A 17,710-nucleotide genomic window follows, 5' to 3' on the forward strand; every position below is an offset into this window, starting at 1 on the left:
CGGCGCTATTGAGTATAGATTTTTTGTTTCCGGATAGCTCAGGATCCTGACCACTTAGAAAGATGGCGTCTTCGGCAAAGTTATTCAGTAGCTCAAGGACTATCATAATTCTAGCTAAGAGATACGAGATTTTACCACCAGGTGGCGCTAGTGAGCATAGATTTTTATTTTCCGGATAGCTCAGGATCCTGACCACTTAGAAAGATGGCGTCTTCGGCAAAGTTGTTCAGTAGCTCAAGGACTATCATTATAAAAGCTATGAGATTCAGAATTTTGCCACCAGGCGGCGCTATTGGGTATAGAATTTTTGTTTTGCGGATAGCTCAGGATCCTGATCACTTAGAGAGATGGCGTCTTCGACAAAGTTGTTCAGTAGCTCAAGGACTACCATTATAAACGCTATGAGGTTCAGAATTTTGCCACCAGGCGGCGCTAGTAAGCATGAAACTTTTGTTTTGCGGATAGCTCAGGATCCTGGCCACTTAGAAAGATGGCGTCTTCGGCAAAGTTGTTCAGTAGTTCAAGCGTTATCATTATAAAAGTTATAAGATTCGAAATTTTGCCACCATGGGGCGCTAGTAAGCATGAAACTTTTGTTTTGCGGATAGCTCAGGATCCTGGCCACTTAGAAAGATGGCGTCTTCGGCAAAGTTATTCAGTAGCTCAAGGACTATCATTATTCTAGCTAAGAGATTCGAGATTTGCCACCAGGCGGCGCTAGTGAGCATGAAACTTTTGTTTTGCGGATATCTCAGGATCCTTCCCACTTAGAAAGATGGCGCCTTCGGCAAAGTTGTTCAGTAGTTCAAGCGCTACCATTATTCTAACTAAGAGATTCAGAATTTTGCCACCAGGCGGCGCTATTGAGCATAGAATTTTTGTTTTGCGAATAGCTCAGGATCCTGGCCACTTATATATATGTCGTCTACTTAGAGATGGTCAGGATCCTGAGCTATCCGCAAAACAAAAATTCTATCCTCACTAGCGCCGCCTGGTGGCAAAATTTCGAATTTCATAACCTTTATAATGATAGCGCTTGAGCTACTGAACAACTTTGCCGAAGACGCTACCTTTCTAAGTGGCCAGGATCCTGAGCTATCCGCAAAACAAAAATTCTATCCTCACTAGCGCCGCCTGGTGGCAAAATTTCGAATTTCATAACCTTTATAATGATAGCACTTGAGCTACTGAACAACTTTGCCGAAGACGCCATCCCTCTAGGTGGTCAGGATCCTGAGATATACGCAAAACAAAAATTCTATGCTCACTAGCGCCGCCTGGTGGCAAAATTTCGAATCTCATAACTTTTATAATGATAGCGCTTGAGCTACTGAATGACTTTGCCGAAGGCGCCATCTTTCTAAGTGGCTAGGATCCTAAGATAACCGCAAAACAAAAGTTTCATAATCACTAGCGCCATGACAACCATGCTTCAACTTTGCCGAACTTTTCCGCTTCTAGACGTTGCATTTTTCAAAAACATAATTATAACCCTGATTTTTTTTACGACCGATTTTTTTTTACGACCCCCCGATAACGGTCATCAAAAGAGGTTGGGGTGTAGTTTGGTTTTTGTTTTGAGCAACTATTAAAGGTTATCCTAAAATTTCCTTGAGTTCATGTCTTCAGATCTACAAACGTAACTAGTGATTTGCCGAAGGTTTATGAACACTATTCAGCCATTTCGTGAAAAGCCGTTAAATTTTCTGAACTTACAAGAAAAAATTAGAATAGCAATAACCCCTTTTGTCCCAAGGCCTTCAAAACACGAAAAAAAGGAAAAACTTTGGTTAGCATATTAGTCTAGTAGAACCGATTGGGTTTAAGAACAAATTAAACCATTGGTTTTTTATAGCTTTATACTTATAGAAAGTACACAATGAATAATTTTCTTATCGCTTATCTTGAAAAATCTACGAGAACCATCAATTCTGGAACAAATATACCCCATTTGAATCCGAAATAATACCCGAACCAAGTGGCTAATTTCATTTCTTCTGGAACATAATAAAGTTTGAAGAATACGCAGTTTGAGATCAAAAGATCCAAAATCAGTCTGAGTTTGAGAGTTTTAAGTTTATTTTCACTGTTCTTTCTACGCAGGGATTTGAATATGATGCTCGGCGGTTTTTAAATGTTTTTCGTTTGGTTAAGTTTGAACAACTTTTTTTTTGGTTTTTACATTTTTGTCACACTCTCTGATTTAAACTCAAATTTTGGGTAAATTTTGTTTTCCGTGTCCCTTTTGAAATGCCAGATAGGAACAACTCCTGTATAAAACAGGAAAACCCCAATGGCCTTTTTATCAACTAAGAGAATGTTTAACATGATCCAAAGTGTCTCAATTTTTTACCCATTTTTTAAATTAAAGTTTAAATATGATATTGCCGTTATTTGAACGGGAAAATTTGCCAAAGTAGTAAATGGAACACGCTTTATCGTGTTATTGAAAAAAAAAAAACAATATTTTTTCTAAAATTTTAGGACTCTATTGTTAATAATACCAAAATTTAATTAGTTTGCATTAATAAACTTCAAAGATATTAAGTTAAAACTATTTTATACAACTCTTATTTTTCATTGCAAATTTCAATTTCTAAGAACAGTCTACCAAAGTGGTGCCATTCTGCCTCGGGACGAACCACCCGGGTCACACGACCGGCTTTAGAAATGCGAACCCCGATATCGATGGCGCATTCACCGAAGCTTTCCGGGGGCAGTTGCGATTTAGTAAAAGATTGGTTGCCGTGAGCCGGATGAAAAAACACGAATTTACACCAAAGCTCTCACACATGGTACAGAGAGTACAAACAATCATTGCTGATCGTGTAAAAGCGGTCCCGTTTTGGCATTTAGCATTTGAGTTTGCTATGGTGATATGTAGTGATGAGGCCGTTTTTTGTGTCAAAAGGTCCAGATTGACTGTTCGATTGAATGAATGAACCAGTTAGATGAATTCTGATGGATTTTAAACTGGGTGCTTTTATTGCTGAAGTGAAGTGCTTGACTGGATAGATGAGTAAAAATTTAAACTTGTTGAATCTTGCATGTGTTGACCATTCGCTATAAAAAAAATACTTGATTGACCTGATATGAAATGCATTATAGATTGCCGAGCATATGCAGGAAACAATTGTCAAAGGCCCTTAACGCGTCTTTTCACAAGCTCCATAGTTATTATCAGTTTAGGGTGCAGAGCTATTCGGGCACTTCGATGATGCATTTTGGCATGGTGGGTTTTCTCGGACGAATTGTCTGAAACTTTGCCTTTAGAAGCGCTTTAATACGATGCTATGCTTAAGGTGTCTAGGTTCGAATCCCGGTCAGTCCCGGATATGTTCGTAATGGAAATTTCTTTGACTTCCCTGGGCATAGAGTATCATTGTACCTGCCACACGATATGCGAATACGAAAATGGCAACTTTGGCAAAGAAACCTCTCAACTTTAATAACTGTGGAAGTGCTCATAAGAGCTCTAAGCTGAGAAGCAGGCTCTGTCCCAGTAAGGACGAAATGCCAAAAAGAAGAAGAAGAAAGCCGTTCGTGACCAAAATCCTGTTTCAAGCCAAACAACAGCAATTAAAACTCATTGCCGCGCTACAAATAATCATTATTTATTCCGCTCTCCGGCAAACCTGTCATCCACAATCGAAACAATAAAAAATCCTGTAAAACATATAAACCAACCGGTAGAATGGCACTCACCTTTTCGCGCAATTCCTTAACAATTTCCTCGGTAAGTCCCTGCTGGCAGGCATACATAAGCGTCGTGCATCCTTCCGCGAGTCGCTGACCGTGCTGCCGGACTACACTGGACGCTTGCGTCGCCGGCGAGGTAGCCGCCTTTTTCGTCCGTTGTTCACTTGATTTAGCTTTCTCCTTAGGTTTTCTTAGGTCGCCCGCCGCCAAGGAGGGATACGGGGTTCCCCGATGATGGGTGGCAGTCCCTGGTCGGTCGGATGTCGATTCCGAAGTGGTAGTTAGCGCCGGTAGCTGACAGGTGCCGCCAGCAGGGGACGAAGAAGGTTCGATTGTCACCACCAGAAGCTCCTGGTCGCCTTGCTCCCTAAACTTGACCGTGTGCTTCGGTTTGCCCGGTAGCTGCTGGTCGCGATTGGCAAGGGCCGACGGTTTCCGGCGGCTCGCTGTTCCTCCACTACCAGCAGCAGCAGCAGCAGCTTGTGTGGGGGCTCTCAGAGGCGAAGCCGTTGGCTGTGGAAGGACTGCTGCGGTGTGCTGCTTACTCTTCGCCTCCATTTATTCGACGACTGGATCGCACTTTTCATTTTCGGTCGCGGTTTCGGGGGGAGGTTTTTCCTGACGATGACGGTGGGGGGTGGTTTTACTGCACTATTGGGGAACTTAACACTCACTGAAAGTCAACTATGCGTGGGGCTGGATTCGATGGTAGATTTTATGTTTTGCTGTGTTTTTGATCCGGTCAAATATCTACACTACTATACTACACTACTTACATCTGTATACAGGAGGTTCAAGAAAATGAGAAGAATTGGAAAATTTTAATTTAAGTGCCTCAATGTTTTGAACGTTATCAAACATTTATTAATCAAAGAAAATAATTCAATGAACATCCGCTATCCAAAATCTAGCATTAGTTATGCACGGTCCAGTCTAAATTACTTCAGAGCTTAAAGAACATACTCACTCACACCATGCGCACATTTTTTTTTACAATGCACTCAATTTCACTCTCTGTTCCATTAATTTATTTAAGATTCACATAACCAAGAAACGTTTCATTTGAAACGAGAGTTTGATATTTCATTTTTGTAGAAAGTAGCAAAAACTATGTCCAAAAGCTCACCTATCTTGCATGTTTTAAAGATCTCACTTTTTGTTGATGACTATTGATATTCAAAAACCATAAACAATCAAAAGTGACCTTAACATTCCAAATATTTTCAAAGATGTTTCAGATTATGTTTTTATCCATTCTCACTCCCAGGGACGGTACTTCCAAGCTCATGTAACAATTCACCGCTAAGCATGAGAAAACTTCCAGAATTCTTAAAATTTCCAAGAAAATTCAGCAAACTGTCGTTCTTTGAACCGCTGGCAGCATCCGGCAAGTTCCTTACTGCTTCAAGTAAATTTAAAAGCCGAGAGCGGAAAAGAAAGCGAACGAAAATAACTGTAATCCACCCATCCGACTCCATTGTTTAGTAGCAACACCGGATGTTAATTTTGAAAATGTGCTTCACTGCTGATAGTGATGCTGTTTGCCGGTTACTGTCACGACCGGTTTACGGGGACGGGGGGTTGCGCGCTTCCTTCGGTCACCGACCGGGTCTTAGCATTATTTTTCAACTCAGTGTAACCAGTACTGCTAGTAGTGGGTGGAAAGGAACGCAAAAGTTTCACAACTTCCTCCGTCTTTTGTTTGTCGGCTTCCGTCGTTGCTGTTCCAAGCATCGCCGCCACGTCAAAAGAAACCAGAAGAATGGTACAACGCGTTGCGAGGCTAAGGATGTGCGATACGAAATTTCCTCAAATCGATACGAAACGAAAAGATAGACAGAATTTACCAATATTTTTTTATGATGATACGAAAAATAAATTCAAAATGCTTCGGAAGCTCGATGCAAAGTATTATTTGGCACAACAATTTTCAAATTTATAATTTGTATCGCAGTACATCCTTTTCGGTTATTTGCATTGATACCTTTCAAATGAAGGTAATATATTTATCACTGAAAATACGTTTTTTTTTCTTGTACATAGTTTTCTTATTTTTAATTATCAAATTAATTAACTCATTACGCGTGGTAAAGATGGACAAATTATGGGTGAAATTATGAAAAAATTCACGTGCTCGGCTGGGATTTGAACCCAGGACTCTTGTATGCTAGACGAGCGCTTTACCAACTAAGCTACCAAGCCACTTGGTGACCCAATAACCGAGCACGTGGATTTTTTCATAATTTCACCCATAATTTGTCCATCTTTACCACGCGTAATGAGTTAATTAATTTATTAGCCATGCGGATTGGATTACCGAACAGCTCAATATAAGCGTCAATTTATATTAGAGTGTTACTGCCTCTCTGTAGTATTCATGTCGTCACTTGAGTGAGAACGACACGTTGATAGCCTTCCCACATCTTTACTCTTCCACAATACAGTTGTTGTGGAAGCGATGTAGGTACGATAGGCAAACAGTTTCAACACTAAATAAATCGCACTAGCTCTTCTCGCATGAGATGGATGGATATGGGTTATGAAAGGGGTCCGCGTGGTCTGTAGGGATTTGAGTTCTAAACTTGTAACCAACTTAGTTATTGGGTCTACAAGTGGCTCGGTAGCTTAGTTGGTAAAACGCTCGTCTAGCATACAAGAGTCCTGGGTTCAAATCCCAGCCGAGCACGTGGATTTTTTTCATAATTTCACCCATAATTTGTCCATCTTTACCACGCGTAATGAGTTAATTAATTAAATAACCATGCGGATTGGAATACCGAACAGCTCAATATAAGCGTCAATTTATTTAATTATCAGTTTTTTTTAAAGGTGGCTTGAATTTGTCAAACTAGATAAATAAATGATTAAACTTATTTTGAAAATTAATTTCGAAATCATTCCTTTTCTGAACATTCAATCCCCATCCCAATCAACATCCGTTATGCAGCCCACACACGCTCAGACGGTTTGACCAACATTGACTCCGTCCCTCAAGTTAGTCAAACCGATTTATGTTGCTGCAACCGTTTGACCGACTGCCAAAGTTAGTTGCAGCAACACTATATTTCTTTGCATGTTTTGAACGATCTCGGCAAGTCTAGTGAATACGTGATTGTCATTTTTCCGAATTCGGTGGCTGTGTTCCCTCCCACACGATTCTACGATTTTTGAGCAATAGCCGTAGTGAGGAAGAGCAGAACTTTCAAAATTTAAGTACCGGAAGAAATAGATATGGATGAGGAATACCAGTTATAATTCGCACGAAGTATTCCGGAAATAAAAAAACTCTAAAATTATGGGTGGTCTCTGTTGGGGATTGTTCTGAACATTCATCGATATGGGAATGGCTATGGTAATTTCTTCAAAGATTTTATCCAGATTTTTTAATGGTTTGCTCTAGTTATTCTACTTTCAAGTTTTTTCCAGGAATTCATGAATTATACTAGGGGTTCCACCAAAAATTCTTCCTGGGATTCTACCAGGAATTTAATCAATGTTTCCTTTAGAAATTTTTCCACCAATTCAATCAGAAATTCTTCCTGGGAAAATCCTTCAGGTGGCATTCTTTAATTTTTTCAACGGTTGCTCTAACAATTATTCAGGATTTCCTCCACTGATTCCTTCAAAGATCAATCCAAAAAAAATCGTCAAATTATTTATTCAGTAATTTTTCAGAACTTACTCCAAGGCTGTCTCCAAACATTCCTCCTCAGATTGCTATAACAATTTCCTCGAAGATTCCTCCAGGAATGCCTTTCGAAGTTAGTTGCATTAATGATATTATCACGATTTTTTTCAGATACTTCTCAATGAATTCATCTCCAAAAATTCTCCCAAGCATTTTACCTGAACTTTCTTAAGGGTTTTCTCCTAAAACTCCTCCTTAAATTTCAACAAACGAATTTCTTCAGCGATTCTCTCTTGCATTTTTTCTGCAGAGTCCTCCAGGGATTTTTCCAACAATTTCCCAATGGATTTCTTCAGTAATTCGTGCCATGCCTCCTTCGAGAATTTCATCAAAATATGCTCCAGTGATTTGTTTAAGAATTCCTCCAACGAAACTTCGGATTCTTTAAGAATCCACCAGAAATTCCTCTAGAATTTCTTAAAGAGATTGTTCAATAAATCCTTTCCAAGAAATTAATATAGGAATTCCATTAAAAAAATTACCAGGAATTCCAAAAAAAAATCCACGATTAATCCAAACATTCTTCAAGAGATTACTTCAGGGATTCCTACACGCTTAAAATTCTTTCAAAAATTCCTTCAGAAATACATGCAGATATTTACTTCAGGAATTCTTGCAGTGATTCTTACCAGAGTTTCTACAAGGATTCATCCAGGGATTCCACCAGGAAGCCTCTAGGGATTCCACAAGAAATACTTCAAAACAATTCAAATAGCATCCTACACGGAAATTCTTTTGAGATTCTGCTTGTAATTTTTTTTTAAAGTTTCCCCTAAGTTACTTCTCAGGGGATTTTTCCAAGAAATCTTAAAAAAATCGTATAAATTCTTCCAGTGTTTCCTTCAAGGATGCTTTCATGTATCCCCGACTGGACCCAACAAGGGATTTCTGAAGAAGTTACTTCAGTAACCTACCTACTTCGCCGAGTATTTCTTAAGGAATTTATTCATCAATGCCTTCCAGATTTTCTAGAAGCAGTTTTTCCAAGAAACGCACCAGGAATTACCTTTGAAAATGCAGTATAAACTCCCTGTTTGTTAATGTTTCTGAATTACGTGTTCTCTGGTTGACGGTTGCGCAAAAAGTGAGAGAAACTAAATACAACATTATCATCGCCTACTAGATCACATTACCTAGTTTCGGCTAGTTAGTAGATATGTAATTCATAGAGTGCCAATGTAGCGAGTGTCTATGTTATACTCTAAGACGAGATCATTTATTTGTGTTTAACTTAAGATCGTGAAGCGGTCAATCCCCAACATGCTCCCCCTAGCCATTGTTTTCTTCAAACGGTATCAGACACAACTTAGTAGATGTTTTGATTGCTTTTTGTTGTCAAAAACTTTGCAACCGAAACACGTCCATCTTGTCCATGATGCACATGATTAGCGCAACCTCTAATCCATTTACGGTGGCAATTTTTCATTGATCAGGCACAATTCTAATTCGCAGACAACATCACCCTAGTGGTCTATGGCGAATCGATGGGGAAAGTAGAGTTGACAGTAGCCACTTTATCTCCATATTTGAGGAATGGATGAAGTCTAGGAAACTAAGGCTGGCCCGTCAAATGATTGAGATGGTAGTGGACCATAATCGCAAGTTCGAGCAACGGGCAATTAACTAGGTAGGTGATTGCACCATAGAGTCCAAGCGATCCCTTAGGCATCTTGGGGTAATATTCGATGACAAGCGCAGCTTCGCTAGCCACATTGAATATGCCTGTAAAAGGGCATCTATGGCTATAGCGGCGCTTTCAAGGATGATGTCTAACAGCTGTAATTGCCAGCAAACGCAAGCTCCTGGCAGGCTTGGCGCTTAGAACGAGCAGAAACATAAAGCGGTTGGAAAGCACGTATAGGATGTGCTTAAGAGTAGTAAGAGCATACCGAACGTTTTTCAAAGAGGTCGTCTGCATCATCAAAGAAGATGTTTAATGCTTCAATCAAAGAGGTACGAGAGGAGTCCGCAACGCGTGTAAAGAGATAACGCTCAGAGGTTGGCAACAGGAATAAGATAACTTCACAAAGGGTAGATGTGTCAGATTGGTATAAGAGAAACCATGGGGAAGTGAACTTCCACCTGACGCAGTTTCTGTCAGGACGTGGTTGCTATAGGCAGTACATGCATAGGTACGGGCACTAAGAATATTCAATTGAGCTAGTGTGGAGGAAATCGCGGAGCATGGCGTGTTCGATTGCCTTCATTTCATTGTTGTGAGAGATCGCATGTTCGATACATGCGGAGGGGACACAACCTCCGACATTATAATCCAGAGAATGTGTGCGGATGCCGAGTGCTAGAATGCAGCAACTTCGGCTGTCACTCACATTATGTAAGAATTACAGCGCTTATGGCGCGCCGATCAAGAGTTGGCTGCAGAGGATTAGTCCTGGCGATGCTGGTCCCTTGTAACATTGCTTAAGTCGGCTAGGAAAAGCAGTTTGCCTAGGCTACTTCTTCTACATGTGTTAAGTACACTGGCATCTCTCCGAAGAAATACCGTAAAGTGGTTTCTGTGGCCAAGGGTAATATCTGTGCATTCTGTATACTACTATTCTGTGCATCACTTGAGCAATTCAGCGAGAATCGCTCACGTAAATTGCATTGGCTGGTTTTAGTGGGTCGTCGTTGATGCGGCAACCCCACACTCCCTGAGTTACCTTCTCAGGAATCTATTTGCAGATTTCGGTCCTCGTTGAAAATTTTGCCATCACTTGAATTATTGCGCTTCAAAACAGACCATATGACTAGGCACATCTCAAGAAATATAAGGTGCACCCAAAATGAACAGCGCGCGCCCGGGTGTCTGCAAGAAATGCGGCTCCTGCAGAAAAGGTTACAGCACTTGTACAGTAACTCTAGTCTCCATCGTTCCTAAGAACTTTAAAAAGTTGCATGAATTTGCTCAAGAGGTACGAATTTCTACTCAACTCCTTGTGTATAACAAAATTCTTGAATGATATGAAGTGAGCGTCTTGATTTAATATTGAGATGTTTGCATAATCACGGTAAATCGTTTTGCCTCATCTTCGTTGATCTGCAGATCGCCTAAGGGCAGTAATAAATTCTGTATTTGAGACTCTCAACTTGAGAGTGCACTCATTATTTCTAAATGAACTGCTCGAGCTCTACGACAAATGAATAAGATAAAATATATTTTATGTGCTTTCTGATTCCTGGTGAATGGAAAGTACTCAAAGTACTCCAATGTCTATTCCATATATTTTGAATGATCTTCCTGGGTTCACTCTTTCAATCAGAGCTATCTGACTTAACTATACGCTTGCTATGGAAGCAGTTTATACCCTGATTAACCATTTGACGTGTAAGGTTTTGACCGTATATAGGCCAACATTTCATAATTATCGTATAAAAGTTTTACAAATGTTTAATTAACTGCCAGTAGGTTTGCTAGTTTGCATTTAGTTGAGAAAATCAATGGAAGTTGTTGATCAAAACTCACTCCTGCGACTTCAACCTGAAAAACCTGGCGATCGTCTTAAAAATGGTTAGAGTTATAGGAGAGCTGGAACTTGACAAAAGCTTGTTCTTTAGTAACAGCTGTATTTCAATGGCAAACATTCTATTTTGTATCACTCTTATGACACAATTGTACATGCTCAAGTTCCTGTATCATCAGCAAACCATTGCACCTGGCTTGTTCAACAGTTTCACAATTCCTTATGAATCACAAACAGTGTACTGTCAATTGCTCAGTTTGGAAAAATGATCGAGTAGTGAGTACTCCTATATACTTTGAGGATGTTTATAGCTGATTTTCGTTCAACAATATTGAAATTGAGACATTGCTCCATGGACTATCACGATCTCTACACCTTGGCCAGGCACACACTTATAGGCAAATCTCCATGATGTTTGGCAATTTCAAAGTTTGTGCAAACAATACCTCCAATGCACGCAAAATAACACATATAAACTACATGTTTTGAAAGCATGTGCCGCCAATCTATCGCTCTCCCAGGAATGTATGTACCAATTTGTGGAAAACATTAGCCCCATTTCAAAAATCCATGTCCTTTGCACATAAGGTAATGAGGTAATGACCCGTTCCACCAAGATAAGCTCCCGAATAATTTCAGTGTAGACGATTCCCTCGATATGAGGTCCGTAGAATTATCATTTAACTGCTCATGTTTCCAATTTTTCTTTGGATACACCTCGTTCATATTTGAGAGCAAGTTGTCTTAGGCAATGTGACGATGTAAACGAAGCCAACCTTGTTCCATACGTAACAGTGTATAAAGACAGCCTCTTCTGGAGAAAATCTTCATATGTAGTGAATTGCAGTTGTCAATCATTATAGTAGATCAAAGCTCGACTAAAAAATGGTTTTAGGGTTAGCTGTTATTGCATGACTTTAGTATCGGAACCTCAGGAAAATGTTAAACAGATATTGTAGCATTGTAGGACCGCTTATCAGAACATTATTCAGCGGTGTATGGACTGATCCATTGATCACCGTTCATTGCTTGATGGTTCTAAAAATTCTTTGTATGTTGTTGGTATCACGTCCAAACCATCTCTCATTCACAAATTTCTCCAATTGCTTGTAACTTTTTTTTCTTTATTCCAAATATTGCTGATTTTTGCTTATTACATGTTTCTGAATTCAATTTGTTTGCCATTTATTGTATGAGAATGGCGTTACAAGACTCTAAAAGGTGCTCTAGAATTGGGAAAACCGTAGATCCGAATCAAACAAATCTCGTAAGGCTATGACTCACTCCATCTCAACTATATTTAGTTCAAACATTCAACGAGTGCGTTAAGTTTCGAGTTATTCTAAAAGATCCCAAGCTATCGTGTAGTTTGTTTGAGTGGTTAACTCTGAATCGATTAGTCCGATGGTGGCACCTCGTAAAAACAATTTTAGGTATTTGAATGTCTCAACTTTCGGATGAGTAGTTTTTTGTGGATCAATGAGTAGTTTTTATTAATCCATTCAATCCAACTCTCTCCTGAGCTATCAATAATCAAAAGATTAACTGTTTTAAGTCTCACAGAATTTCTGTTGGAAGAACTAGTTGCTTGTGCTTTCATGTTGCAAATCATTTTTTTTTTCGAACATTGCTAAGCCATATTTACACTCTACCTCAAGTTCTGTTTTGTATGTAGCTTTATCGGGTCAATGCTCAAGCGAGCTCTTTATCTGTTCGTACTTTTTGTGGCAACCCTCGAACGTGGCCTGAAAGATGTTTCCTTATAGAACGCTACAATCAACACAACGATCTGAAATTTATGCCGCATTGCATAATTTCGCAAAACTACTGCTCTTTATAGGAGTTATTCCGAACCGATATTCATAACATGTGTGTCTCTTGGCCCGTGTGCCAAACATAACCTCAAAATCTACTCCAGTCTCGTGTGTGTAATATTCCAACCCGTGTGTTAGAATTTTGCCTGTCCGTGTACAAGCTCAACCATGTGACTTCCAACCCGCGTGTTGGAAGATTTTCTCAGGCTCAATTTGACCAACCCTCGTGTTGGAAATTGATGTCTGTCTCTTGCTGTTCTGTTTTATTTCAACCCACGTGTTGAAATCCGTAAGTACGACCCTAGCGTCGGTTTTGCATATCCAATTCCGCAATTGGATATCTCACTCATCGACCCAAGCGTCGATGAATCCAACCCAGGCGTTGGACACTTATCACACCTAATTGATGAAAAGCTAAAAGTTATAATTGATTTACCTTTATGGAGCGAAAAATATCCCATCCGGTTCGAAGGACCAAAATGTTTGTTAATGTTTCTGAATTACGTGTTCTCTGGTTGACGGTTGCGCAAAAAGTGAGAGAAACTAAATACAACATTATCATCGCCTACTAGATCACATTACCTAGTTTCGGCTAGTTAGTAGATATGTAATTCATAGAGTGCTAATGTAGCGAGTGTCTATGTTATACTCTGAGACGAGATCATTTATTTGTGTTTAACTTAAGATCGTGAAGCGGTCAATCCCCAACACTCCCTTAGGGATTGCTTTAAAAGTTCTCCCAGAGATACATTTAAGAATTTTTCCAGGGAATTCTCTCGGAATGTTTCCAGTGATTATTTAAGTGATTCCACCAAGGATTTCACAACAAATTGTTTTTTGATTTTCTCCAGAAATTTTCCAATTAATCCTTCCAGAGATTTCAACTTCAAGGGGGCGATCGATTAATTACGTAAGACAATTTTCGGGGTTTTTCAATCCCCCCACCCCCCATTGTAAGATTTTTTGTATGAAAATTAAAAATAAATTGTATGGCGCGTAAGAAATCTCTAACCCCCCCCTCCCCCCATAAACCCTTGCATAATTAATGGACCGCCCCAAGGTAATTAGAAACATGCTTTGTTAATTCCTCTGAGTAAATATGATTGGAATCCCTGGGAGAATTATCTTTTGGAATTTTGTGGTAAAATAGTTAGAAAAAGCAGTGATGAAGCCTCTGAAGCAGTAAGTGGTGTAATCTTTATCGGAAATTGTGGTCAAATCCCATAACAAGTTCGTTGTGGGTTCCATGGAGATCATCTTAGCGGAAACCTTGGTGGATTTATTCCAGAATGTTTTGGAAGCACCTCTAAAGAATTTATTGAATTTCCGCCAAAATCACCGGAAATCCCTTTGAGAATTCTAACTGAAATACATGAAGGTTTTCCTGATGGAAATCATGGAGAATCACCTGGATGAATTTCAGGTGCAATATAGGAACGTCTGGCGGACTCCTTAGAGGAATTCCTGCAGGATTTATGTGAGGGATTTTAAGTTGGAATCCTTAGAGGGAATCCTAGCGGAATTTTCTAAGGAATTCCTGGTGGAATGACAGAACGAATTCTCAAAGAAATCCCTGAAGGAATTCCTTTTTTGAATCCAAGGAGGAGCTCCTCATATCATTCAGTGGATATACTGGTGGATTCCCAAATTACTTGTGAAGTCCTCACAAGAAATTTTTGGTAAAAATGCCCGAGGAATTCCTGAAAACCCCCAAAAATCACTGGAGATATTCCGCGAAAAATTCCTTGAGGAATTCCGGAGGAATCTTATGAGCGATTACGGCGATAAAATCCTTATAAGAGATTTCTGATAAAATCCCAGTAATTCCTGATAACCCTTGAAGATCCTTGGATATCATATTCCTTGAAAAATTTCGGGAGACATCCCTTGATTAATTCCGGGAGGACCGCCTTGAAGAATTCCTTAAGGAATTGCTAATCTTGATGAAATCCCTAGAGAAACTTCTGATGAAATTCTTGGAAGAACTTCTGATAAATTTATGATGGAATTACTAGAGAAACTTTTGATAGAATTTTTGTAAGAATTCCAGGTAAATTCTCAGAAGGAACTCCTTATGGAATTCCTTGAGGAATCCCTGATATAATCTCTACAGAAATTCCAGGCGCGATCTCCGATGGAACTCCTGATGGAATCCCTAAAGAAAATTAAGAAGAATTCCAGGTATGATTGAACTCCTGATAGAATTCCTACAGAAACTTTTGATAGAATCTCTGGAGGAAGCCTAGATGAAATATCTAAAGGATCTACTAATCAAATCCATGAAGGAACTCCTGATGCAGTCCTTAGAAAAACTCCTGATGTAATCCTCAGATGAACTCCTGATGTAAACCCTAGAAGAACTTGAAATGTAATCTCTGGAGGAGTTTCAGGTGGAGTCTCTGAAGACTCCTAGAGGAACCCCTTAAGGATTCTCTATAGCAACTTCTGTTGACATTTGTTGAAGTTACTCATAAGATTCCTGATGGAATTCCTGATGGAATCGCTGAAGGAACTTCTTATGCGATCACCTGATATAATCTCGGGAGGAATTCCCGATGGAATCTCTGAAGAAACATCTGATGGAATCTCTAGAGAAACTTCTGATAGAAACCCTAGTTCTTCTAGTGATATCCCTAGAAGGAATCCTGATGAAATTCATCGAGGTAGTCCTGATATAATCTCTTGAGGAATTCCCGATGGAATCTCTGAAGGAACTCTTGATGGAATCCCTAGAATATTTTATGAAATCCTAAGAAAACTCACGATGGAATCCCTAAAGAAACTTCAGCTGGAATCCCTAGAGGAACTTTCGATTGAATTTCTAGTGGGACTTCCGATGGAATACCTAAAGGAATTTCCGGAGGAAACCATAGAGGAACTTCCGATGGAGACCCTAGAGAAACCCCTAATGGAAACCCTGATGCAATTCTCCATGGCACTCATGATTGAATCTTTAGAAGCACTCTTAATATAATTCATGGATGAAATTTTGAAAGAATTCCTGGTGTAATTCTTACAATAACTTCTGATGGAAATTCTCCTGATGGAATCCCTGGAAGAAGTTGAAAAAGTATCCCATTGCTTGGTGACATTTCTGATGGAATCTTTGTAGGAAATCCTGGTACAATCCCTAAAGGAATTCCGTATTGAACTTTTGAAGGAATTACCGGTGGAACTACTGGTGTATTTTTTAAAGAAATAGGTTAAATATTGTGGGAAAACGCTAGTGGTATATATAGAAACAACTCAAGAGCGCGTCGAAGCTTCAATTTGTCATGCTGACGTCGATGTTTGTGGTTTTCGATGGTTTGAGCAAAATCAAACTCGTTTGATTTTGGCCGACCGATTCGCCAACCGTCACATCGGTTTCACAAACTGTCAAATTGGTTCGTTAAGCAGCAACACACACGGTCAAACATAGCACCAACATGAACATCAACCTGGGGGCGGAGCCAATGTTGGTCAAATCGTCTGAGCGTCTGTGGGCTGCATTGTACATTGTCACAGCTGACCACTACCGTCACTATCGATGATTCAGCTCATTGACAGCTTCAAACGGATTACAGCAGAAATTATCCGCTCAGAGGTCGAGCTTCCTACATCCTACACGAGCTATTAGCGAATAGTTCACTTAAAAAAAGCAGCGACTAGGTCCATTCCAATCGACCCGAAAGCCGCTCCGTGGTAGCGATCCGGGGCAAAGGCGGCAATCCATCGGCGACGAAAGGGTCTTCGGTCGCTCTGACGTCTACAGCAGGTTAACCCGAAGCATTGGCGGAATTCCAAGCAGCAAAAGCTGCGGCGTGAAAGGCGATTAAACAAGCGAAGAAGCAATCGTCCACCGGACGGTGGCGAGTGGTCAAGACACTGCGTGGAAATCGGCAGAGACGCTCAGTTGTTATCAAACGGCCTAACGGATTCACGGATAGCTCCGAAGAAGTAGCGCGGTAGATTTAGCGACGTTCTATGGCATCGATCGACGACGGTGACAGCTCAGAGAGGGTCCATAAAAGTTTTGTCTTATACCGGCGACGCGTGCAACGTTGATGTTACCCAAGCCAAACTTCCTGTATCCGTGAAGTTTATATTGCTGGAGCTGCTGAATAAAGTCTGGCGCAGCGGCGAGTTTCCTGCCAGCTGGCAAAATGCCCTCGTCGTCCCTTCCCTAGTCCAAAACCGAATAGCCAATATTCCGGTCCTGCTGCCATTCGACCCATTTCGCTCAACAGCTGCATGACGAAGTCACTCGAACAGATTGTAAACCGTCGTCTAATCGCAGACCTGCAGTCGAATGGACGACTTGACAAGCGTCAGCCCGACTTCCGTGTGGAACGCGATATTGACACGTACTTCGCCGAGCTTGGGAAGTCGATACCAAATATCGATGAGCACTGTTTGATAGCGTTTTCGGATCTGTCAAAGACATACGACATCACCTGGCAGCGCGGTATACTTCGCACCCTGAAATCATGGCGGATTAGTAGTCGGATGATGAACTTTTTCCGAGACTTCCTCTCGGAGCGGACGTTTCAAGTGGCGATAGGTGGAAACCCGTCAAGTGAACACAAGTTGGAAAATGGAAAGCCACAAGGATCAGTGTTACCCGTCCGTAACGCTGTTCTTTGGCGCGATGCAGCCCATCTTGCGGGTACTGCCAGATGGAGTCGACATACTCCTGTACGCTGACGATATCTTCCTAGTCGTCAAAAGGGCTCAAAGTATCAGGAATTGCAGACCGTTAGTCTGACTGCAGTCGGACCGGCGTTAGTTATTGCAAAACTGACGTTCGGAATCGAATTGGTAACTTACAATCGTAAACCGAGGAGGACCAGCAACATTGCAAACCCTCGTTTTGTACATTGTGAGACCTTTTTAAGAGCGCTTCATTTTTCTTGAGATGTATCTCAATGCGGTCTCATGTGCTCCGTCACATGTGCTTTTTAAAAATCAGCACAATAATATGAGAAAGTAATGAAAAAATGTCTCAACAAGAGTCGAAATTGTAACTCTCGCGAACCTTCGCAAAAATTGATCGCGAACCTTCG

At 40.5% G+C, this 17,710-nt stretch overlaps 1 protein-coding gene across 7 annotated transcripts in view; it reads right to left on the reverse strand.

Moving 5' to 3' along the window:
- LOC5578805 (ankyrin repeat domain-containing protein 12) overlaps positions 1-17,710 on the reverse strand; it is a 543,013-nt gene that overhangs the window by 161,949 nt on the left and 363,354 nt on the right. The window contains exon 2 of one of the 7 annotated variants that reach the window (XM_021837856.1): positions 3,706-4,383. The exons of 1 other annotated variant lie outside the window; for it this stretch is intronic. In XM_021837856.1, the coding sequence (XP_021693548.1) occupies positions 3,706-4,257 (552 nt within the window). In that variant the 5' untranslated portion in view covers positions 4,258-4,383. Of the gene's footprint in view, positions 1-3,705; positions 4,460-17,710 lie in introns of those variants that run through there. 5 more of the 7 variants (XM_021837855.1, XM_021837854.1, XM_021837857.1 and 2 more) reach the window with 5 other exon arrangements.

Source organism: Aedes aegypti, chromosome 1 (genome assembly GCF_002204515.2).
Source record: "Aedes aegypti strain LVP_AGWG chromosome 1, AaegL5.0 Primary Assembly, whole genome shotgun sequence".
In the NCBI taxonomy this organism is placed as follows: domain Eukaryota; kingdom Metazoa; phylum Arthropoda; class Insecta; order Diptera; family Culicidae; genus Aedes; species Aedes aegypti.